The 26,453-nt window shown below is 41.4% G+C and overlaps 1 protein-coding gene across 1 annotated transcript; it reads left to right on the top strand.

The window, feature by feature from the left end:
- Window positions 1-50: 50 nt before the first annotated feature.
- Window positions 51-16,217, top strand: LOC124262689 (probable acyl-CoA dehydrogenase 6). Its single transcript, XM_046697206.1, is given in 11 exon segments — window positions 51-243; window positions 452-572; window positions 1,252-1,381; window positions 3,432-3,538; window positions 4,469-4,518; window positions 4,521-4,638; window positions 6,129-6,302; window positions 12,438-12,599; window positions 13,747-13,880; window positions 13,882-13,898; window positions 14,822-16,217. Coding segments are annotated over 11 exon segments (1,269 nt in total). The 5' UTR covers window positions 51-81; the 3' UTR covers window positions 14,916-16,217.
- The last annotated feature ends 10,236 nt before the right edge of the window (window positions 16,218-26,453 follow it).

Here is a 26,453-nt window from a genome sequence, read left to right as displayed (position 1 = left end):
GCGCCTTGCTGTGAGCGATGACTTTAACATTGCAAGGAGTTTACAATTGAAACACGGAAGTGACATTGGACTTTGATCAGCATGGCTAGTCGTCTGCTAAAGCCGATTTATATGCAAATTGGAGCAAAGCGAGAATGCTTTGTGCGACATTTTTCAGTATCAAGAGTATGTCAACAACAAAGTGAACCACAGAAAGCATTGTTTGGGCCTGAACACCAACAACTGAGAGAAAACCTGAGAAAGGTAGTTGCGCTCTCTTGACACCTCGGGTTCTATCAGGAAACCCACGTTTCTTGGTCTTTTGTGACTTGTCAGCCTTTATTAACTCCACCACAGTGCATAACTGATTCTAAAATATTGACAGACATAAATTACCTCCCGTTAAAATGGTGAAGACCCGGGGTATAAGAAGTTGCACTACATTGATTGAGAACTGGATTTCTGATTTCAGATAATTGACAAAGACATCAATCCCTATGTCGATGAATGGGAAGAAGCTAGAATGTTCCCGGCCAAGGATGTGTTCAAGACGCTTGGAAATGCTGGGTACTTGGGTGTAACAAAACCAACAGGTATGCACATGGACAGGTACCTTGCCTTCACAGATAAGGCAGTTTTTTCCTTTTCCAAGATTTGATAAATCTTCCCAATAATTAACATCATTAACATGCTCAAGCAAGAGTTAAGTAATTCTTTCATTTTGATCAAGTTCATGGACATGTAGTATGACTGACGTAATTTTATATTTTCCATCGCAAAAGACATTATTCCAATGTGTGTTTATTGTTTTTTAACATTTAACCCCTTGTGATTTATTAGTGTCTAAATGTTCATATCTAATTAATATTGATACTTTATTTTGTTCAACATAGTCACATTATTCATCTTGAGAGTCATTTAGTTTCTTTGTGTGTTGTTTAACGCTGCACTGAGCAATATTCCTACTATATGATGGCAGTCTGTAAATAATCAAGTCTGGGCCAAACAATATCTTAGTCATAGTTAAGCATGGATTGCTGAAAACCAATTCTAACCAGGTCTTCACATGTTGAGAGTCTTTTAGAAGGTGTTGGAGTAGAAAGTAAGGATAAGACATATTGATGAACATCATACATAGTCACATAATAGTCAGCAGAAAACATTAATGGAAAGTAGAGTATGGGGACTTGTTTCTCCACTGTAGGGTATGGAGTCTTGCCCAAGACTACTGGCTGTGGGATAATGTTCATGCTGTTGTTTCTGTTTCTGCAGAATATGGTGGACTTGGCCTGGACTACTCGTATAGCATGGCTGTGGCTGAGGAGCTTGGACACATCAACTGTGGAGGTGTTCCCATGGCGATAGGGGTACAGACTGACATGGCCACTCCCGCTCTAGCTAGGTATGTAAGGTCACTTCACACTAGGGCTGAAACGCTCTTACCACGATACGGTATGTATTGCGGTACAAGTCCTTTGGTTCAGTCCATTTCAGTTTGGTATATGAGAACTTCTGGTGACCGTCTGGCAAAGAAATGCATACATTTTGACAAAATGATTCGATTTCTAGACATTTTAGAAAAGGTTTATCTACTAATACCGCAGTGTAGCGTTTCACCCTACTTCATACTACAGTCCGTTTGAGTGAAAATCTCCCCAATGAATTGCACTCTTAACTAAAAAACAAACAATCTTAAATGACTCAAACCAATGTCAAAGTAAATAGGAAAAACACACCAACACTGCAGAATTTTGTCATAAATTTTGTCTGCAAAATAAAAAACTTGTTTAACAAACCATCATTGTTTTCATTAGCTATATCACAATTTGAGACAAGGGTGTAGCAACAGCCTTGGTAACAGCCAGGTAAGCGAGAGGCACGTGCAATGTTGATTTCTTCGGTAGGGAATGGTATGGTACTTTTTTCAGGCAGCAAACGAAAATATAGCAGGCGGGTTTTTTTCTATACTACCCATCAAAAGTTTAGACTCACCAGTGTAAATGTAGCCTCTTACTTCAGTCAACTGTTCTAAACTAGATTTTGCAAAATATTCCATACTGTTTAAAGGTACTGTTTACATATGAACTGATGTATTGTAAAACAAATTTGTAACTTTGAAAAGATGATTGTCAATGTCATGAGTTTAATAAATGATGAAACTCAGAAAACTGACAAATTCTGCACAAAACTGTACACCAAAACGCAGCTGTTCACATGCATGATATTTGCATTTTCAGCAGTTTGATGTATGATCCTCAAGCAATTCATCTGGATAAGGTTTGCAGTTGGTTCTCCCAAGTTAGTAGAGAAATTCATCTTTGATGTAACCATATATATATACATAACATAGTGAGTGCTAAAGTTTTGATGGGTAGTATATTGATCATCACACCACCAGGAAAGATCACAAACCTTACACATTTTATCAAATTACTTATTTAATTGGTAAGTAAGTGCTTGTTGTATAAGTGTGGCTTGTTAACAGTGTGTGGTATTATCGGGATATCAGTTTACTGAGGTTCATTCTAATCATTCATGTATCACAATAATATTTTTTAATGTTCGGTATATCAGGTGATATTTATTATGTGTTTAAGTGTCATACACTTACCATCACTTTCAAAATGTTTCGACCGCATCCATGGTGTAGTGGTTAGAGCGTCCGCCCTGAGAGCGGAAGGTCGCGAGTTCGATCCCCAGCCGCGTCATACCAAAAGACGTTAAAATATGGTACTTGTTGGTCCCTGCCTGGCGTTCGGCATAATGGGTACAACAAGGACTGGTCGGCTCGGAGTCAGTATAATGTGTCTGAGTGGGGTATTCATGCTTCACTGCGGCATGGTATCTCAGTGGGCCAGCACTATAAAACCAGTAGTACAAGCAGCCGCACATACACATACACACGCATGCACGTCGTCATATGAGCGAAATATTCTCAAGCACGACGTTAAACCCAATTTCACTTCACTTCACTTCAAAATGTTTCCTTGCTTCTAAAGTCTGCGCAGTTACCTCCCTTATGGAAAGGCACATTGTGACACTTCCATCAACAACATCACAGGTTGAAGTGTTCAAGACATCCTGACAATTTTATTGAATGAATATAGAGTAAACAATATCATGATTTTCATTACTGGATTGTCTGGTCCATACTCGATTATTTACAGACCACAGTCATATAGCTGGAGTACTGCTGAGTGCAGCATTAAACAAACAAACAAATAAATATACACCTTGGCCTAGATTTTCGAAGCTCTCTTAGCGTTAAGATAGTCGTAAGTGCCATACATTAACATTAACTTACGACTATCTTAGCACTAAGACAGCTTCGAAAATCTAGGCCCTGAATCCCAGTACACGCATTCTTCCATGTGTGGGCAGAGATTTCGGTAGAATGTATAAAATGGGTAGAATAGTTATAGATGAATCAAAGCTGTTTCATTTCCTTTCAGGTTTGGAAGTGACAAGCTGAAGAGAGAGTTCCTTGCTCCGTCTATTTCAGGTGACATGGTTGCCTGTCTTGGAGTCAGTGAGGTCGGCGCAGGCTCAGATGTATCAAGTAAGGCAACAGGGGACTTAATGCTGTTTATGTTTCAGATGTTATTGCTGGTTATTATGTAAAGTTATTTCTAAAGTTATTGTTGGTTATCTAAATGTTAGTGAGGGATATATCCACACTTTCCACAGTACATTGGATATTGATACATGTTGATTCCCAAGTTGAAACTAATTCAGTAGTTAACCAGAAATCAGATTGTAAAAGAACTTATTATGAAATCGACAAGGAACAAAGCAATGTGATATACAATCTAATCAACATTTATATTCTACAAAGCTTACAAACTAATACAAATCACTACAAAGATATTATTTTACTGTGGCAGTAAAAAATAGAATGGCAGTACAAATTCAACTACAGACAGACAGACTTTTTATTCAGTATTTTATAAAAGCCAAAGGCCCATAATACATATAAATTACAAAGGTGAAACAAGAGCACATAAAAGGTTACAGGTTTCTGCTTTGACAAATGTAGCTCTAGTTTTATGTGCACTTTTATAAAAATTACAAACTGTTTTTACTGTAAACTAGATAATATTAACTGTATTGAAGATGAAATACATGTCATCTTTGATTATGTGAAGAACTTCTTCATAAAACTGGTTGATTTTACTATTTCAACATTTGTCAATGGTAAAATAATGGAAACCTTTCACTATTCCTGGACAATACCCTCAGGAAATCATGATAAATTTGGACCGCCTTCAATTAGAAGAGACAAGAGAAAAATATGTCATACCCTGTAACTGACAAAATGGTCCGTATCAAAGGGGTCAAAGGTCACATAATATTGGTCACAGCAAACCTGAAGCTTTGGATATTCCTTAAATTTTCTTAAATTTGTAAATGATACCAAAAATTGCCCATAGGAGCTACAAGCCAAAATATCCAAAGCAATCTTTTCAGAATATTTCTTACTTTCCATCAGGTATTTTCACAAAAGCATCTCGTACTGGAGATGATCTTATCATCAATGGCTGGGCAAGATGTGGACAACTAATGGTACACAGGCTGACTGGATGTGTCTGTTAGCTAACACAGGACAGGGAAAGGCCCACCAGAACAAGTCTCTCATCTGTCTGCCTATGGACCTCCCAGGTGAGTAGATACCTGGATCAAGGGGATTCTCCACACAACAGTATGTGTCATCATTCCAAATTCACCATGCCCAAATATTCTGGGACTGATTAACTTATGGGCAGTTTATGAAATGCCTAGATATTACAGTCATTTCACAAATTCACTGATAAATCTATCCCTGTATTTGACTTGACACCTACAGTATTAAGTTCTAAAGTGCCTAAAAATGACAATTGAATAATTATTCTTTGATTATAATCCACAACAATATGTAAATGTATGTTGACTTCCTTTTTTTTCCAGTCACTGGGAGATGAAATTGAACTTCAAAATGTTTGGAATTGTTGTCATTAATGGATTAGAAACACAAAACAGTATTTCATCTTTGTTGATTAATATGAATATATGCCCTCATGCTATCAAATGCTTTTACTGGTGGGGTAGCAGAGGTGGGAACCAATCAAATTCTGGGATATCATCCATGTAGCCTTGGAAAAAACAATAACAAATGCAACAACTAGTCCAAGGAATATGTTCTAGATCAGTGGCATTGTAAGAGGAAGCTATGCATCAAAGTCAGATTCAAAATGGCGGCATTCAGCCCTCATTCCCCAAGCTTATAAGAAGAAGCTGGTTCGTAGCATTCACAAGAAGTTTTTGTTTAGGCAACTTGGTTACCTTGTTGAGAAGATCTTGTTTCTACCTAGCTAAGAGGCATGCATACTGTGTGCCTGTGTCACAAGACAAAATACATCTATATGGCTTTAACCACATTGTCTGCATCTTGTCATGCACAGATGATACCGGATGTTCTGAAGACAAACCTGTAAGGGACCGTACATAATTTATGGCTAGGGGGGTGATGATGATTTTTATGGAGAAGCATATACAACATGAATGACACCCCACCCCACCCCACCCCTAAAATTTATGTACAAAGTAAGTGGACCCCCATGCATGTCATGTACAAAATCCAGGGCTCCAGATAAGGGCCGTATCGGCGTATGTACGGATAAAAAATATGCACGATACGGTAGGAAATAATTTAGAAAACGTAGCAGATATGGTGTACGGTCTTGGAATCACTTACAGACGTATTTATCTCAAAAAAGTATTGTTTTATTGTTTATTGACCTGTTTACACAAGAGTAGCAATGTTGTGGTGCATATATGAAACGAAACACAAGATTACTGATAGTCCATTAGCTTCCATTCAGTACTCTAAATGTACACTTACGGTTTTCCAGTACTCAATATTGAACAAATAAGGAGTACGTACTCCTGATGTTGAAAAATTATCTGGAGCCCTGAAATCAAAGATCCCCCCTCCACCATTCCTATAATTTTTAAGCATACTTTTTTCATATTTTTATGTACAAAATTGCTGACACCCCTACCTCCCCAGAACAAAATGGGTGACACCCCCACCCCCACCCCCCTAAAATCATAATCACCACCACCACACACACACCCTTAACCATAAAACGGTCCCTAATCTTCCCTTGCAGGTATCCAGATAGCTAAGAAGATAGAAAAGATGGGAATGAGGTCTTCTGACACAGCACAGATATTCTTTGAAGATGTCCGTATCCCAGCCAGCTACATTATCGGAGAGGAGGGGATGGGCTTCACCTACCAGATGTTGCAGTTTCAGGAGGAGAGACTGTTTGGAGCAGTACTCGGTGGGTTTCAAGTACTGTTGGTGGTACTGTACTGGGCGAGTATTTGTTGTACTATAGCGGCTGGAATGGGTGTTGGTATGATGGTTCTGTGTGTGGTGGTATGAAAATCTAGTGGTTGATGGTATGATGGTTCAGTGTGTTGGTATGACAGTTGTGTGGGTGTTGGTATGACAGTTGTGTAGGTGTTGGTATGACAGTTGTGTGGGTGTTGGTATGACAGTTGTGTGGATGTTGGTATGACAGTTGTGTAGGTGTTGGTATGACAGTTGTGTGGGTGTTGGTATGACAGTTGTGTGGGTGTTGGTATGACAGTTGTGTGGTGTTGGTATGACAGTTGTGTGGGTGTTGGTATGACAGTTGTGTAGGTGTTGGTATGACAGTTGTGTGGGTGTTGGTATGACAGTTGTGTGGTGTTGGTATGTGTTGGTATGGTATGACAGTTGTGTAGGTGTTGGTATGGCAGTTGTGTGGGTGTTGGTATGGCAGTTGTGTAGGTGTTGGTATGACAGTTGTGTGGGTGTTGGTATGACAGTTGTGTGGGTGTTGGTATGACAGTTGTGTAGGTGTTGGTATGGCAGTTGTGTGGATGTTGGTATGACAGTTGTGTAGGTGTTGGTATGACAGTTGTGTGGGTGTTGGTATGACAGTTGTGTAGGTGTTGGTATGACAGTTGTGTAGGTGTTGGTATGACAGTTGTGTAGGTGTTGGTATGACAGTTGTGTAGGTGTTGGTATATGAGTATGTAGTGTGTGGTGTTGGTATGACAGTTGTGTAGGTGTTGGTATGACAGTTGTGTGGGTGTTGGTATGACAGTTGTGTGGGTGTTGGTATGACAGTTGTGTAGGTGTTGGTATGACAGTTGTGTGGGTGTTGGTATGACAGTTGTGTGGGTGTTGGTATGACAGTTGTGTGGGTGTTGGTATGACAGTTGTGTAGGTGTTGGTATGACAGTTGTGTGGGTGTTGGTATGACAGTTGTGTGGGTGTTGGTATGACAGTTGTGTAGGTGTTGGTATGACAGTTGTTTGCACGTTGGTATGACAGTTGTGTTGGTATGACAGACAGTGTGTGGGTGTTGGTATGACAGTTGTGTAGGTGTTGGTATGACAGTTGTGTAGGTGTTGGTATGACAGTTGTGTAGGTGTTGGTATGACAGTTGTGTAGGTGTTGGTATGACAGTTGTGTAGGTGTTGGTATGACAGTTGTGTGGGTGGTGTTGGTATGTACAGTTGTGTGGTTGTGTTGGTATGACATGACAGTTGTGTAGGTGTTGGTATGGCAGTTGTGTAGGTGTTGGTATGTGCAGTTGTGTAGGTGTTGGTATGACAGTTGTGTAGGTGTTGGTATGACAGTTGTGTAGACAGTGTGTAGGTATGGACAGTTGTGTGGGTGTTGGTATGACAGTTGTGTGGGTGTTGGTATGGCAGTTGTGTGGATGTTGGTATGACAGTTGTGTAGGTGTTGGTATGTATGACAGTTGTGTAGGTGTTGGTATGACAGTTGTGTAGGTGTTGGTATGACAGTTGTGTAGGTGTTGGTATGACAGTTGTGTAGGTGTTGGTATGGCAGTTGTGTAGGTGTTGGTATGGCAGTTGTGTAGGTGTTGGTATGAGCAGTTGTGTGGATGTTGGTATGACAGTTGTGTGGGTGTTGGTATGACAGTTGTGTAGGTGTTGGTATGGCAGTTGTGTAGAGTGTTGGTATGACAGTTGTGTAGGTGTTGGTATGGTATGTGTAGGTGTTGTATGTAGTTGTGTAGGTGTTGGTATGACAGTTGTGTAGGTGTTGGTATGACAGTTGTGTAGGTGTTGGTATGACAGTTGTGTGGGTGTTGGTATGACAGTTGTGTAGGTGTTGGTATGTCAGTTGTGTGGGTGTTGGTATTACAGTTGTGTAGGTGTTGGTATGGCAGTTGTGTAGGTGTTGGTATATAGCAGTTGTGTGGGTGTTGGTATGACAGTTGTGTAGGTGTTGGTATGACAGTTGTGTGGATGTTGGTATGACAGTTGTGTAGGTGTTGGTATGTCAGTTGTGTAGGTGTTGGTATGACAGTTGTGTAGGTGTTGGTATGACAGTTGTGTAGGTGTTGGTATGTCAGCTGTGTGGATGTTGGTATGACAGTTGTGTAGGTGTTGGTATGACAGTTGTGTAGGTGTTGGTATGTCAGTTTTGTGGGTGTTGGTATGTCAGTTGTGTAGGTGTTGGAATTACAGTTGTGTAGGTGTTGGTATGACAGTTGTGTAGGTGTTGGTATGACGGTTGTGTAGATGTTGGTATGACAGTTGTGTAGGTGTTGGTATGACAGTTGTGTAGGTGTTGGTATGACGGTTGTGTGGATGTTGGTATGACAGTTGTGTTGGTGTTGGTATGGCAGTTGTGTAGGTGTTGGTATGACAGTTGTGTAGGGTGTTGGTATGACAGTTGTGTAGGTAGGTATTCAGTGTGTGGGTGTTGTATGACAGTTGTGTAGGTGTTAGTATAGCAGTTGTGTAGGTGTTAGTATGTCAGTTGTGTGGATGTTGGTATGACAGTTGTGTAGGTGTTGGTATGTCAGTTGTGTGGGTGTTGGCATGTTAGTATGTGTGGATGTTGGTATGACAGTTGTGTAGGTGTTGGTATGACAGTTGTGTAGGTGTTGGTATGACAGACAGTTGTGTGGGTGTTGGTATGGTATGACAGTTGTGTAGGTGTTGGTATGACAGTTGTGTGGATGTTGGTATGACAGTTGTGTAGGTGTTGGTATGACAGTTGTGTGGGTGTTGGTATGACAGTTGTGGGTGTTGGGTGACAGTTGGTATGGTACAGTTATTGTATGGGCAGTTGTTGGGCGTTGTATATGACAGTTGTATGAATGTTGGTATGACAGTTGTGTAGGTGTTGGTATGACAGTTGTGGAGGTGTTAGTATGACAGTTGTGTAGGTGTTGGTATGACAGTTGTGTAGCTGTTGGTATGACAGTTGTGTGGGTGTTGGTATGACAGTTGTGTAGGTGTTGGTATGTCAGTTGTGTAGGTGTTGGTATGACAGTTGTGTAGGTGTTGGTATGACAGTTGTGTAGGTGTTGGTATGACAGTTGTGTGGATGTTGGTATGATGGTTGTGTAGGTGTTGGTATGACAGTTGTGTAGGTGTTGGTATGACAGTTGTGTAGGTGTTGGTATGACAGTTGTGTAGGTGTTGGTATGACAGTTGTGTAGGTGTTGGTATGACAGTTGTGTGGATGTTGGTATGATGGTTGTGTCGGTGTTAGTATGACGGTTGTGTAGGTGTTGGTATGATGGTTGTGTGGATGTTGGTATGACAGTTGTGTAGGTGTTGGTATGTCAGTTGTGTGGATGTTGGTATGACAGTTGTGTAGGTGTTGGTATGGCAGTAGTGTGGGTGTTGGTATGGCAGTTGTGTAGGTGTTGGTATGTCAGTTGTGTGGATGTTGGTATGACAGTTGTGTAGGTGTTGGTATGGCAGTTGTGTGGGTGTTGGTATGACAGTTGTGTAGGTGTTGGTATGACAGTTGTGTGGGTGTTGGTATGTCAGTTGTGTAGGTGTTGGTATGTCAGTTGTGTAGGTGTTGGTATGACAGTTGTGTGGGTGTTGGTATGACAGTTGTGTGGGTGTTGGTATTACAGTTGTGTAGGTGTTGGTATGACAGTTGTGTGGGTGTTGGTATGACAGTTGTGTGGATGTTGGTATGACAGTTGTGTGGAGCGTTGGTATGTCAGTTATTGTGTAGGTGTTGGTATGATGGTTGTGTGGGTGTTGGTATGACATGATAGTGGTGTGTGTGGAATTGGTGTGTTGGTATTACAGTTGTGTAGGTGTTGGTATGACAGTTGTGTAGGTGTTGGTATGACAGTATTGTGGATGTTGGTATGACAGTTGTGTGGGTGTTGGTATGACAGTTGTGTAGGTGTTGGTATGACAGTTGTGTAGGTGTTGGTATGTCAGTTGTGTGGATGTTGGTATGACAGTTGTGTGGATGTTGGTATGACAGTAGTGTGGGTGTTGGTATGACAGTTGTGTAGGTGTTGGTATGACAGTTGTGTGGGTGTTGGTATGACAGTTGTGTAGGTGTTGGTATGACAGTTGTGTAGGTGTTGGTATGACAGTTGTGTAGGTGTTGGTATGTCAGTTGTGTGGATGTTGGTATGACAGTTGTGTGGATGTTGGTATGGCATTAGTGTGGGTGTTGGTATGACAGTTGTGTAGGTGTTGGTATGGCAGTTGTGTGGTTGTTGGTATGACAGTTGTGTAGGTGTTGGTATGACAGTTGTGTAGTTGTTGGTATGACAGTTGTGTAGGTGTTGGTATGACAGTTGTGTAGGTGTTTGTATGGCAGTTGTGTAGGTGTTGGTATGAGAGTTGTGTGGGTGTTGGTATGACAGTTGTGTGGATGTTGGTATGGCAGTTGTGTGGGTGTTTGTATGGCAGTTGTGTGAATGTTGGTATGGCAGTTGTGTGGATGTTGGTATGGCAGTTGTGTGGATGTTGGTATGGCAGTTGTGTAGGTGTTGGTATGGCAGTTGTGTGGATGTTGGTATGACAGTTGTGTAGGTGTTGGTATGAGAGTTGTGTGGGTGTTGGTATGACAGTTGTGTGGGTGTTGGTATGACAGTTGTGGGGGTGTTGATAGAGGCAGTTGATGTTGAACATAATAAGCCTTGTCAAGGTTGTATTCTGACCTCCAGACATTACTGTCCATGACCTTTAGGTAACAAATAAAGTATGACCAGAAAGTATTGAGAATTTTAGGAATATGTTTAATTGGATTTCTAGTATAAACAACCTTGACCAGCTATCAAGTGCTTGGTTTCATTCAAGAGAGACAACTCCGTTAATCCTTTTTCATTAGTTTGTGAAGAGTTATCCCCCTTTGTTTACTTGCTAGCAGCCGACATTTTCAGTGATCCTCTGTAAGGATGATTTAGAGAAGAGGAAGTTGATTTTAGAGTATTATAACAAGGACATCAGGGTGCCGTTGTACAAAGCAATCTTAGCGCTAAGGTGACCGTAACTCCCATACCTTAACATGGACGTAAGGTAGCCTTAGTGCTAAGGTTGTTTTGTACAACGGCACCCAGATCAGCTAATGTGATTTCAAGTAGAACAGGCATCCCATTGTCCACTGTTTATCGTGTTTTGAAAAATATTGCAAATGGATATGGCATTGAGCACCAGGAAGGCGCAGGTAGGCCCAGAAAATTGACTGTCGGTGACAGGAGGCGGCTTGGTATTCTTGTTTCTATAAACAAAAGAAGGAGTTTAGAAAACTTAAGGCTGGATATGATTGATAGAGAAACTGTGGCTGTCTGTAAGGAGACAATTAGAACTGAGCTGCATGCAATGGGTTGGAGGAATTCCATCACCGATCATGAAACCTGAACAAAGGGGTGAACGTTGAACTGGTGCTTACAGCATAGAAATTTTAACTGGGACAATGTGATTTTCTCAGATGAAAGTTCTGTGTGTCTGTTTCCTAATACACTGAAATTCTGGACCAAACAAACTGAAAAACCTTTGTATCAGCGCCCAAAGTACAGTCCGAAATTTAACGTGTGGGGTGGCATATCTGTGTTAGGGACAACGGCCCTCTGTGTATTTGAAGGGAATATGAACAGTGAGCGGCACACAGATATTCTCGAGGGACATTTACTTCCATCTGCTCACGTGTTCTATGGAAATGTTTTGATTTTCCATCAGGACAACGACCCAAAACATCGTTCAAAGCATTCACAGGCCTTGTTTCAGACCCAAAATATGACATTATTAGACTGGCCAAGCTATAGCCCTGACCTTAATCCAATAGAAAATGTTTGGGGACTTATGAAGGAAAGTGTCAATAAGAAAAATATGACAAATATTGCTGAAATGAAAGAAGAGGTGGTCCGATATTGGGACAGCATGGACCACAACTTTCTAACTTCTTTGATCAGTAGTATGCCCCGCCGCATTGAAGCCTGCATTGCTGCCCATGGTGAATTGACAAAATACTAACTGTTCACCTGTCTTTGAATCTGGAGTTATGTTCTGCTAATATTCACATTTAATACGTGAGTAATGAGTGAAAAAAAAAAATTACAATCTTAAATTCTCAATAATTTCTGGTTGTACTGTACATCATGGAGCTGGTGTTGTTTCAGTGTTGGTTCCCCTACAGAAGATGGTACAGGAGACTGCAGCATACACAGCTCAACGGAAAGCCTTTGGGAAACCAATTCTAAGCAACCAGGTTGTCCACTTCCGTCTTGCTGAGCTGGAGACTGAGATTGAGAGTCTGAGATCACTGGTGTACAGGACTGTTGGTAAGAAATGCTCTCCTGAAACCCTTTAAACATTGTTAAAGGTGTCAGAAAGGAAAAGGGTTTAGATGCTCCAGATAGGGCATGACACAAAAAACAGACACTTGTAACACAGCTTTCCTGTGAAGGGGTCTGTCTACCATGACTATAGTCACGCATACCCTGAGGGGTTGCTGGATCAGAAAACTGTGAGATTATTCTGCTTTCTGAAGCAAATGGACAGATATTATCTGTGACCACTCGCTGAAAGAAGGAGTTTATATAGTCCATTGCGATGGCCAGAGACTTTAGGTGAAGTATCAATGACCAGATGCCTTAGCCAGAGGCTATGCGTTAAGTGTCACTGCCCCAGTGCCGGAGGGTAATGGCTGTGGCTCGTATCAGGGTTTATTATGGGAGATCAAGGGTAATGGAGGAGAGCGTATTTAAATTCAAATGGTTATTGTATCAAGGGTCACAACAGGCTCATATACATGGAGAGCACGCTATATAGTGTAGTATCATTTTACAAATATAGTCAACATTGTTATTGAACCATCAAGTAGGTGAACAAGGTTTATGCCAACTTACTAGCTGGGTCTGAGTATTATGGCAGTGTGTTTAAGTTAAACAGGTGGTTCAGCCCATGCTGAATACATGACAAGTAACAGTTACATGTGAATATAAAATCCACGTGAAACTGAACTGCATTCATGATTGTTTTGTATTATCTGCACAACTAATTAAAAATCGTAGACCTACATGTTTCATTGAATTACTGCTCTTTTTATATATAATAAATAATATAACATGGCAGATTCAAACCTTGATAATTTGTGTTGCTGTAAGAAGAACAAACTGTTGGACTAAAGGACAAATGTATTTGCTATGTATATTATATTATTATCTTATTGACCTTCTTGGGGCGGTGGGGAAGCCTTGTGGTTATAGCATTCTGGGTTTGATTCCCCACATGGGTACAATGTGAGAAGCCCATTTCTGGTGTCCCCACAGTGATATTGCTAGAATAGTGCTAAAAGCAGCGTTAAACCTCACTTACTCACTCACTTACTCACTCACTCACTCTTAAATCATGGCAGCCAGTATTATCACAATTATCATACATGCTGGTACTTTGATCTCCTACACATTGAAGTGCCTGTTATTTCAGCTCTGTACATGGAAGGCAATGATGTGACGAAGCTGGCCTCCATGTGTAAGCTGAAGGCGGGGCGACTCTCCAGGGAGGTGTGTGACTCCTGTCTGCAGTACTGGGGTGGGATGGGCTATACTGAGGAAGTGTTCAGTCAGCCGCATGTACAGGTGAGTCAACACGAACAACCCTTACAACAACAGAGTTTAGGACACAGTTAAGTTAACGTTACCCCAATGGATATCATCTTGTTTAAATTGAATCTTCTACTCTCTGCATTACCCCACGGTATCTTAAAATACCTTCATAGATGTGTGTTAGGTGGACCCTGTGGTAACCTTGGCTGCCCAGTGGAAAAGGAGGCAAGTGTTCTTGTACCAATTGCATCAGTTCTGAAATTTGTACTTTTGTAACAAATGTATATGAAATATCCACTTATAATTGTTTAGTTGGATTCCTAAATAGAGAAATCAAGTGGTGGTTTGAACTGTACTGAGAATTTAGAATCCAAAATACTGATTAGAAATACTAGTATCATACATCTCAACCTATGGAGGTGACCTGAGATCTTCATGCAGGAGGTGTCGAATTGCAGTAACAGAATCACGATGGATAAATACTTTATTTCCTTAAAGGGCACATGCAACCAACTAATCAAACATAATTAAAACACAATTATCACCTATTCATGACAAATAATATACATTGCTGATTATGAAAAAACATATAAACACAATTATAAGCGTACAATCGCAAATTAAAAGTGCAATATTTTGTACTTGGGTTTACTTCCCTTGAAACGAAGTACCTGGGATACCGAACCCAGTCAGAGCGGGTGGGTGTGCACTCAAGTGTAACGAAGCCTTTCATTGGCTGGTTCATTTGCCGATGCTCTCACGGCTCATTGTGTATGCTAATCTTCAATACAGACAAGTTTTATTACCATTTTGCAGTTCTATGGATATACAACTTCTTTATATTAAATATTAATATTAAAGAAGTTGTATATCCATAGAACTCTCCTCGTTAATATTAAAGCAGTCCTGTCCCGGCATTTTGTCATTTCTGTTATTAATTACTTTGCTATTTCCAGGGACTTCCGACTTCTGTCCATTGGAGGCGGGGCTGATGAAGTGATGCTGTCAATCATCTGTAAATACATGAACATCTTGCCTCGATCCTCATAAATCAAATGTACTGACGTAGGTTGTACATATACTGAGGGGGAAAAATTAAGGGACACATGAAAGCCAAAGCATTCATTTATACACTTCAAGGCTTGTTTGCAAGCTTTGTTGAAAGCTGGATGTAAATGAGTGTTCTTGACTTCTGTTGAGTAGTATATGTTACAACTGTTCATCAGTGAATGCCATGTTTTAAGTCTTGTATATCAAGGGACACAAGAAGTGGAAACTCCTCCACCACAGAACCAGTCTATGCTGTTTCGGACACATGCAGAGATTTCCACAGTGTGCCAGTGTTAATTATAAGTGCTTAGTTCCACAGAGCAGTGAAATATATGACAGACCTCACCGGCCCGAGACGTAGCTTTATGCCTGCAAAAGGGCCACATCTCTCAGTTGTCTGCAAAGTTTTCCTGTACAAGTCATTTATACTTCATATACTGAAGGAAAAAAATAAGGCAACATCACATCAACATAGTGTTCCTACTTTTGTATAAATGGAGTACTGAAAGAATTCTTCGATGTTGCTATAGTATTTAGAAAGAATCAGGTTTCTTTAACTTCAGTTGAGTATGTTGAAAGTATATTCTTGGAGTTTAGTGAAACGTCACTCGTCAGAAGCCAATTATCCTGGATGAATCGTAAATTTGGACATTTGTTGCCTCGCACATTTTCACCGCTAACAGTTCCTGTCAGATTATTTAGGTATCAGTTAATAAACTAGTTTGTTTGCATTATATATGTGGGTGTATATTTAACGTCACATCGGCAATGTTTCAGCCATTTCGTGACAAGCTTGTATGTAATGAGTGTCCAGATGTTTATGTACTGTTACAAAAGTCCAAGACAGTCTTGCCCACTTTACAGCATTATTCTTCTGTGTTTTCTTATGTAAATCAGACTATTTGTTTATATATAAAAGAGGTTGAATTTGTTGTATTCTGAAATTAGTCATGAAAGGGTTAATACAGGAATTAAGTTAAAAACAAATTTAATCATTGACACATTTTAAGGTGAAATGAGATCGTGGACATCATGATGATGGACATAAGACAGATGTTGTCACATGTTGCTCCATAAACCCCAGATTATTTCCCATACTGATGTGTTTTGTACAGAAAGTGAGATAATTATAGTGTTTGAGATTTATGAGATATGTGCCTGATTTATACAGACATTGTTTTGAAAACTTCATGGCCAGATATGACAACATTTTGCTTCTGGAAGTGAAATATTTATGAGACTCAGGGATTTGCCACTGTGAAAATAAAGATGATGCCATGTCAATAAAGAATTTTGTACGAATATTGTTCATATATTTCTTTTGTCACTCTTACCCCTCTAGAGGGGACAGTGCAAGTGTTCAGCACTATCACAACATCTGGTACACTACTCAGTATATCCAGCTGCTCAGTAGGGACATCATCAGTAATCACTCAGTAGCAGGAACATCAGTAACCAGTCAGTAGCAGGAACATCAGTAACCAGTCAGTAGCAGGAACATCAGTAACCAGTCAGTAGCAGGAACATCAGTAACCAGTCAGTAGCAGGAACATCAGTAACCAGTCAGTAGCAGGAACATCAGTAACCAGTCAGTAGCAGGAACATCAGTAACCAGTCAGTAGCAGGAACATCAGTAACCAGTCAGTAGCAGGAACATCTGTAACCAGTCAGTAGCAGGAACAGCAGTAACCAGTCAGTAGCAGGAACATCAGTAACTAGTCAGTAGCAGGAACAGCAGTAACCAGTCAGTAGCAGTAACATCAGTAACTACTCAGTAGCACGGACATCAGTAACAAGTCAGTAGCTGGAACACCAGTAACTACTCAGTAGCAGGAACACGAGTAACTAGTCAGTAGCAGGAACACGAGTAACTACTCAGTAGCAGGAACACTAGTCACTAGCAGGAACATCAGCAACTAGTCAGTAGCAGAAACATCAGTACCTAGTTAGTAGCAGCAACATCAGTAACTGGTCAGTAGCAGAAACATCAGTAACTAGTCAGTAGCAGAAACATCAGTAACTAGTCAGTAGCAGGAACACCAGTAACTAGTCAGTAGCAGGAACACCAGTAACTCGTCAGTAGCAAGAACATCAGTAACTAGTCAGTAGCAGGGAACATCAGTAACTAGTCAGTAGCAGGAACATTAGTACCTAGTCAGTAGCAGGAACATCAGTAACTAGTCAGTAGCAGGAACATCAGTAACCACTCAGTAGCAGGAACATCAGTAACTACTCAGTAGCAGGAACACCAGTAACTAGTGAGAAGCAGGAATATCAGTAACCAGTCAGTAGCAGGAACATCAGTAACTAGTCAGTAGCAGGAACACGAGTAACTAGTCAGTAGCAGGAACACCAGTAACTAGTCAGTAGCAGGAACATCAGTAACTAGTCAGTAGCAGGAACACCAGTAACCACTCAGTAGCAGGAACATCAGTAACCAGTCAGTAGCAGGAACATCAGTAACTAGTCAGTAGCAGCAACATCAGTAACCACTCAGTAGCAGGAACATCAGTAACTACTCAGTAGCAGGAACACCAGTAACTAGTGAGAAGCAGGAATATCAGTAACCAGTCAGTAGCAGGAACATCAGTAACTAGTCAGTAGCAGGAACACGAGTAACTAGTCAGTAGCAAGAACACGAGTAACTAGTCAGTAGCAGGAACACCAGTAACCACTCAGTAGCAGGAACACTAGTCAGTAGCAGGAACATCAGTAACTAGTCAGTAGCAGCAACATCAGTACCTAGTTAGTAGCAGCAACATCAGTAACTAGTCAGTAGCAGAAACATCAGTAACTAGTCAGTAGCAGGAACATCAGTAACTAGTCAGTAGCAGGAACACCAGTAACTAGTCAGTAGCAGGAACATCAGTAACTAGTCAGTAGCAGGAACATCAGTAACTAGTCAGTAGCAGGAACATCAGTAACTAGTCAGTAGCAGGAACATCAGTAACTAGTCAGTAGTCAGTAGCAGGAACATCAGTAACAGGTCAGTAGCAGGAACATCAGTAACTAGTCAGTAGCAGGAACATCAGTAACTAGTCAGTAGCAGGAACATCAGTAACTACTCAGTAGCAGGAACACCAGTAACTAGTGAGAAGCAGGAATATCAGTAACCAGTCAGTAGCAGGAACATCAGTAACTAGCAGTCAGTCAGCAGGAACACGAGTAACTAGTCAGTAGCAAGAACACGAGTAACTAGTCAGTAGCAGGAACATCAGTAACTAGTCAGTAGCAGGAACACCAGTAACCACTCAGTAGCAGGAACACTAGTCAGTAGCAGCAACATCAGTAACTAGTCAGTAGCAGAAACATCAGTAAACTAGTCAGTAGCAGCAACATCAGCACCTCAGTTAGTAGCAGCAACATCAGTAACTAGTCAGTAGCAGGAACACGAGTAACTAGTCAGTAGCAGGAACATCAGTAACCTCAGTCAGTAGCAGCAACATCAGTAACTAGTCAGTAGCAGAAACATCAGTAACTAGTCAGTAGCAGGAACATCAGTAACTAGTCAGTAGCAGGAACACCAGTAACTAGTGAGAAGCAGGAACATCAGTAACCAGTCAGTAGCAGGAACATCAGTAACTAGTCAGTAGCAGGAACACGAGTAACTAGTCAGTAGCAAGAACACGAGTAACTAGTCAGTAGCAGGAACATCAGTAACTAGTCAGTAGCAGCAACATCAGTACCTAGTTAGTAGCAGCAACATCAGTAACTAGTCAGTAGCAGAAACATCAGTAACTAGTCAGTAGCAGGAACATCAGTAACTAGTCAGTAGCAGGAACATCAGTAACTAGTCAGTAGCAGGAACATCGAGTAACTAGTCAGTAGCAGCAACATCAGTAACTAGTCAGTAGCAGCAACATCAGTAACCAGTCAGTAGCAGGAACATCGGTAACTAGTCAGTAGCAGGAACATCAGTAACTAGTCAGTAGCAGCAACATCAGTACCAGTTAGTAGCAGGAACATCAGTAACTAGTCAGTAGCAGAAACATCAGTAACTAGTCAGTAGCAGGAACATCAGTAACTAGTTAGTAGCAGCAACATCAGTAACTAGTCAGTAGCAGGAACATCAGTAACTAGTCAGTAGCAGGAACATCAGTACCTAGTCAGTAGCAGCAACATCAGTAACTAGTCAGTAGCAGGAACATCAGTAACTAGTCAGTAGCAGGAACATCAGTAACTAGTCAGTAGCAGGAACATCAGTAACTAGTGAGAAGCAGGAATATCAGTAACCAGTCAGTAGCAGGAACATCAGTAACTAGTCAGTAGCAGGAACACGAGTAACTAGTCAGTAGCAAGAACACGAGTAACTAGTCAGTAGCAGGAACATCAGTAACTAGTCAGTAGCAGGAACACCAGTAACCACTCAGTAGCAGGAACAATAGTCAGTAGCAGGAACATCAGTAACTAGTCAGTAGCAGCAACATCAGTAACTAGTTAGTAGCAGCAACATCAGTAACTAGTCAGTAGCAGAAACATCAGTAACTAGTCAGTAGCAGGCAACATCAGTAACTAGTCAGTAGCAGGAACATCAGTAACTAGTCAGTAGCAGGAACATCAGTAACTAGTCAGTAGCAGGAACATCAGTAACTAGTCAGTAGCAGCAACATCAGTAACTAGTCAGTAGCAGAAACATCAGTAACTAGTCAGTAGCAGGAACATCAGTAACTAGTCAGTAGCAGGAACATCAGTAACTAGTCAGTAGCAGGAACATCAGTAACTAGTCAGTAGCAGGGAACATCAGTAACTAGTCAGTAGCAGGGAACATCAGTAACTAGTCAATAGCAGGAACATCAGTAACTAGTGAGAAGCAGAAAACATCAGTAACCACTCAGTAGCAGGAACATCAGTAACCAGTCAGTAGCAGGAACATCAGTAACCAGTCAGTAGCAGGAACATCAGTAACCACTCAGTAGCAGGAACATCAGTAACCAGTCCGTAGCAGGAACATCAGTAACCAGTCCGTAGCAGGAACATCAGTAACCAGTCAGTAGCAGGAACATCAGTAACCAGTCAGTAGCAGGAACATCAGTAACCAGTCAGTAGCAGGAACATCAGTAACCAGTCAGTAGCAGGAACATCAGTAACCAGTCAGTAGCAGGAACATCAGTAACCAGTCAGTAGCAGGAACATCAGTAACCAGTCAGTAGCAGGAACATCAGTAACTAGTCAGTAGCAGGAACATCAGTAACTAGTCAGTAGCAGGAACATCAGTAACCAGTCAGTAGCAGGAACATCAGTAACCAGTCAGTAGCAGGAACATCAGTAACCAGTCAGTAGCAGAACATCAGTAACCAGTCAGTAGCAGCAACATCAGTAACTAGTCAGTAGCAGAAACATCAGTAACTAGTCAGTAGCAGGAACATCAGTAACCAGTCAGTAGCAGGAACATCAGTAACCAGTCAGTAGCAGGAACATCAGTAACTAGTCAGTAGCAGCAACATCAGTAACTAGTCAGTAGCAGGAACATCAGTAACTAGTCAGTAGCAGGAACATCAGTAACCAGTCAGTAGCAGGAACATCAGTAACTAGTCAGTAGCAGGAACATCAGTAACTAGTCAGTAGCAGGAACATCAGTAACTACTGAGTAGCAGGAATATCAGTAACCAGTCAGTAGCAGGAACATCAGTAACTAGTCAGTAGCAGGAACATCAGTAACTAGTCAGTAGCAAGGAACACGAGTAACCAGTTAGTAGCAGGAACATCGGTAACTAGTCAGTAGCAGGAACATCAGTAACTAGTCAGTAGCAGGAACATCAGTAACTAGTCAGTAGCAGGAACATCAGTAACTAGTCAGTAGCAGGAACATCAGTAACTAGTCAGTAGCAGCAACATCAGTACCTAGTTAGTAGCAGCAACATCAGTAACTAGTCAGTAGCAGAAACATCAGTAACTAGTCAGTAGCAGGAACATCAGTAACTAGTCAGTAGCAGGAACATCAGTAACTAGTCAGTAGCAGGAACACCAGTAACTAGTCAGTAGCAGGAACATCAGTAACTAGTCAGTAGCAGGGAACATCAGTAACTAGTCAGTAGCAGGAACATCAGTAACTAGTCAATAGCAGGAACATCAGTAACTAGTGAGAAGCAGAAAACATCAGTAACCACTCTCTAGCAGGAACATCAGTAACTAGTCAGTAGCAGCAACATCAGTAACCAGTCAGTAGCAGGAACATCAGTAACCACTCAGTAGCAGGAACATCAGTAACCAGTCCGTAGCAGGAACATCAGTAACCAGTCAGTAGCAGGAACATCAGTAACCAGTCAGTAGCAGGAACATCAGTAACTAGTCAGTAGCTGGAACATCAGTAACCAGTGAGTAGCAGGAACATCAGTAACCAGTCAGTAGCAGGAACATCAGTAACCACTCAGTAGCAGGAACATCAGTAACCAGTCCGTAGCAGGAACATCAGTAACTACTCAGTAGCAGGGACACCAGTAACCAGTCAGTAGCTGGAAGACCAGTAACTACTCAGTAGTAGGAACATCAGTAACCAGTCAGTAGCAGGAACACCAGTAACTAGTGAGAAGCAGGAACATCTGTAACCAGTCTGTAGCAGGAACATCAGTAACTAGTCAGTAGCAGGAACATCAGTAACCAGTCAGTAGCAGGAACATCAGTAACTAGTCAGTTACTAACTTAACGATGTCAAAGTCAGTTACTTTCAGAATCCAATTCACTCTCGCCACCCAGTTCAATTATCATTTTTTTCTATCGACCTTGTCTCGGCTGTTCGGACATGTTGACAATCTGCTGACAAAGGCGCACCCCTTCACAGTAATAGACCCAACCAGTTGTGTCAGTAACAGGCAACATCAGTAACTAGTCAGTAGCTGGAACATCAGTAACCAGTCAGTAGCAGGAACATCAGTAACTACTCAGTAACAGCAACATCAGTAACTAGTCAGTAGTAGGAACACCAGTAACTATAGTCAGTAGCTGGAACATCAGTAACCAGTCAGTAGCAGAAACATCAGTAACTACTCAGTAACAGCAACATCAGTAACTAGTCAGTAGCAGGAACACCAGTAACTATAGTCAGTAGCTGGAACATCAGTAACCAGTCAGTAGCAGAAACATCAGTATAACTACTCAGTAGCAGAAACACCAGTAACTAGTCAACAAGTGAGTGGTGCTGTATATCCAACTATGCTAGTACAACCTGAAGGCACTTGAATCTTTGCCAGGTAAACACTGTGTAAAAAGGCCCAACAATGCGTAACAACGCGACATGTTTTGACCTTGAAATGTCGCGTCGTCGCCCTTTTCGATTACAGGTGCGCATGTGTGTAGAATGTCAAGTAGTCTACGCGTGCGCAGAAAATGTTATGCTCTATTTCAGACTTCACTGGTCTTTTGTTACCTCCAATGGTTTATAAAATGAAGTCATACTCGTAGTGGTAGACTAAGGTTTAGTCTCTGAATATATATAATTTTGATAGTAACAAACAAGCCCATTTATATTGAAAAGGAGCCCTAGGAAGACCAGAGTTTCAGAATCTCTGAACCTGAGGAAATCTAGACTTGCTTTATTTAGGGCTTTAGCACTGCAGAGAGGGCTTGGCAGTAGGGAAATTAATGTGGTTCAGGGACTGTGAGACAGACTATCGTAGTGGCAATGGGGGCTGCTTTTCTTGAACTTAATGCAAATCTTTCATTGTTGCTTTGAAAATTATTTTATATATTGTAAATGTATTTAGTCAATCAAGTGTGTTTTAGCAGCAAGACAAATTATTAGCGCGAATTTTCATTATAATGACGGCACACGGTGGCCCTGTCATTCAAAGCGGGGCAATTTAGTCACACCAGAAAACTATGATCATAGGTTCGAATCCCAGCACCATACACATTCATCACTTTGGACATTTCTCCAATATCACGCTGACCGGTTGTGAAAAAACTGAAATATTGTTAAAATTCAGGCCACATCGGCATAAACATCAGGTGAAGTCCTCGAATGGGTCACTATGTTCGACGGTTTGGCTCCCGATAGAGTTTCTTGGGACAGTTCTGTCCGACGCTGATGAATTATTGGTTTTTTGTTTCGTGTTGTTATTGTTTATTTTACGTTTTAACTTTCTTTGTATTAATGCTTTTTAGCTTTAAATTTATGTTATTGCGGTTTGGGTTAGTGATTTAGCTTAAAGAGAAGGCCGTAGGCTTTTAGTCTTAATTTTATGTAATTTCGGTTTTGGGTTAGCGTTTTAGATTAGAGAGAGAAGGACTGCCTTTTCACGTTAATTTTATGTTATATCGGTTTGGGTTTAGTGTTTTAGTTTAGAGAGAAACGGTGTTAACTTGTACTTTTATTTTTGCATTCCCCATTTGTATGGCCAACATGATAAGGACGAAGCACTTGTGCATCACAGTCATATACCCACATGCATAACCATAACTCACGAATTCAATACCCAAACAATTATATAATGGACAGATAATTCAAATATGTCAGCACAAATAAATAATACGAAATATGAAATCTGGAAGGATACTACTTTGATTTCAAAGTCTGATTGCTGTGAAGGCGCAGTTGAGTCTACGTAGGAAGGTCGTCGTGGTAGATCAGATCTCTGTGATTTCTTCAGGTACTGTTGATAATGTCAGTGGAGCTGCTACACGTGATGAACAACACATACGACACTTTACATCAACATGCATAACAAACGTCAGAAAAATGTCAATGTCCGTTGGCATGTCATGCCCTCGCGTCTATCCATCAACTGGGTGCCTCACATATAAAGCTGTAGACACTACAGCAATAGACCTCTCCTTTCTCATATGCTACACCTTAGAGAATTGCAAAGATTTGACTCGGCAAATCATGCACAGTCACCGCCAAGTCGCCTCTGAGCCATTGCCAAGACTCGAGCTGGTTTGCCTGCGCCAGCCACCATTTCGCCACCATCGCCTCTCCTCTAGGGGCCGCCCCTTCGCCCCCATGCCACACCAGGACTTCGTCCTGCTTTAAGTAAGACATCACCACCATTTGCGCTTGCTTACTGCCAAGTCGCCTCTGAGCCACTGCCGAGACTCGAACTGGTTTGCCTGCGCCAGCCATCGTTTCACCACCATCGCCTTTACTCTAAGGGTCGCCCTTTCACCCCCTATGCAACACCAACATTTGAGCTTGCATCCAGCAAAGTCGCCTTAGAGCCACTTGTCAAAACTCAATCTGTTTCAGTTCTGCTACACCATGGCCGTCTGTACATCGAGCATCTTCGGGAGAACGAATGGTGAATAGCATGAGCAACGTCGAGCGCCGTTACACAAGCTAAGCACCAAGTCAACCAAGTGCTTGATCATGGTGGAGGTCGGAATTATCCCTCTATGCACTACCATCTTTCCGACCTCCGTGGGCAGACGTGGAGGGCAATTTTCACATCGCCGTGCCCGTTGCATCGTCGTGCCGGAGAAACAAAGGCAAATATCCGAGCCAGTGGCCAACCTGGCTCCTTTCCCCGAATAAAGAAGACCCCCGTCAATACGTTGGAATGTTAGACTTTAGCCTGAGAGTACTTTGCATTTTAAAAAGTTAATAAATACTTTATTTGAAGAGTTAGAAAAACGCCGTTTTGCATGCACCTCCACCATTGAATGGGCTTTCTGGCAATATAAGCCAATTCTGACTTTGGAAACAAGAGTTATATAGGATTTTCTGCAGAAGTATAGCAAAAAATGACGATTTCTTCTAACAAATTGTGCAATATATATTTTAATGTTCAGGATAGATCAAATCTGCGTTCATCACCGTCACCGACGTCAAAAGAGCTTTCTAATGATACCAATACAGGTATGTTGCAGATAGGTATAACGGATTTAGAAGCAAACAAAGACGCGATAAGGCAAAGCCTCAACAAAGGCCCATTTGAAAGGCCGCCGACACAAGAAGCGGCGGTATAAACCGACGTGTGTAACGTCTCAGCACAACGTCGCACATGTACGTGTTATACGTCGTTTGAAGCGTACTTTCGAGGGCTTTCGACTGCATCAGACATATTGAAAATCAGACCATGGACATAGAAATTATAGCCGAAGTGAACATCCGCTGATGGCGGAGGTGACACGGACACCAGAAGCGGCGGAAGTTTCAGATGTGTGTAGCACCTTTGCAAAATGCCGGACATGTACGTGTTATACGACGTTAGAAGCGCATTTTAGAGGGCTTTCATGTGCATTATAGAAATGAGGGGTCGAACGACGGGTATAGGCATTATAACCGAACACTGCATGCGCTCATGTCGGAGGTGACACGACACCATAGGCGGCGGCAACTTCAGATGTGTGTAGCATCTTTGGAAAATATTGCACATGTACGTGTTAGATAGGCATTTTAAAGGGCTTTCATATGCGTTAAGAAATAAAGGATCGAACACAGGTATTGCTGTTTTGGTTAGATTCCAAACTATTGTACTTTTTAGTTCTGTCCAGCATATTCATTCCTGTATAGCTCAACTATCTAATGTTGCACAACAATATATTACATATTTCCAGAATCCCACATGAATGATCCTGCACATGCACTATATATGTAGGGATACGTATAGCCGGTACGTATAGCCGGTGTACAGATTCATATAATTCCGCCAATCTATATCACGTCCCACATATTTTGCAGTTCGCACATTAATACTCATGCAGTTCCACCACTGAATGTGCAACATGTGTGTATTATACATCGTCTAAAACACGCCTTACATGGCTTTCAAACGCACTATAGAAATGTATATTCTGAGGTGATGTGTAAGAGTAGTAGCCGTTATATCATATACTACATGATGTTGGCGAAAAATTGCTATATCACAGAAGAATTGAACTTCAGTAAAATTACACAAAACAGCACGTCAGAGTTTCAATCTGGACTGGTTACCAGGGGCAGCATAATATTCACGTTTGCATATTTGGAGAGAGCGTTTCCTCAGGTTTCCAACAATGTATAACATGCATAGATATGACAAAGTAGAAGGCTTCCAAAATGCAATGGCGCGGGCGACTTCCACCGAAGGCTGGGTGGAACAAATTTCTTCCAAAGGGACCTACGTGGAAGAAAAACGCACAGCTTAAAATCACAGAAACCTTACATGCTCGGCAATAAATTTGCATTAAAACAAACGGAAACATTCTCCGTGTAGCGCCAGGATCCAGCTATCCAACGACACGCAGCATGCGAGTGTAAGGCGGTTTATGCAGCTCCCAAGGGAGCTGTGCTGAAATAGGCATGTTCCCATCTGACAGGGGCGCTTTTGGGGGCTTGTTTGTTACTGCCAAAATTATATGCATTCAGAGACTAAAAGTTAGTCTACATCGGGGCACATGTATTACTGAAGTCCCGTCACATATGGGTGGCAGTGACCTGACCGATATACTGTGTTATTGTTCATCTCCCGTTTCAATATCAGCAGTGTTGTGGCGGGACTGTCCTTTAGCCGACAATAATGGAGGTCAGGAGACATAAACTTCCACGGGCTTTTCCCTAAGCATTGCCAACATTATCTTATCAAATTACTTTTTCACATATATTATACTTATTCCCATGTTACA

This window comes from Haliotis rubra, unplaced genomic scaffold (assembly GCF_003918875.1).
Source record: "Haliotis rubra isolate DU_JTF1 unplaced genomic scaffold, ASM391887v1 Scf85, whole genome shotgun sequence".
Lineage (NCBI taxonomy): Eukaryota > Metazoa > Mollusca > Gastropoda > Lepetellida > Haliotidae > Haliotis > Haliotis rubra.
This window is presented reverse-complemented; position numbering and strand designations above follow the sequence as displayed.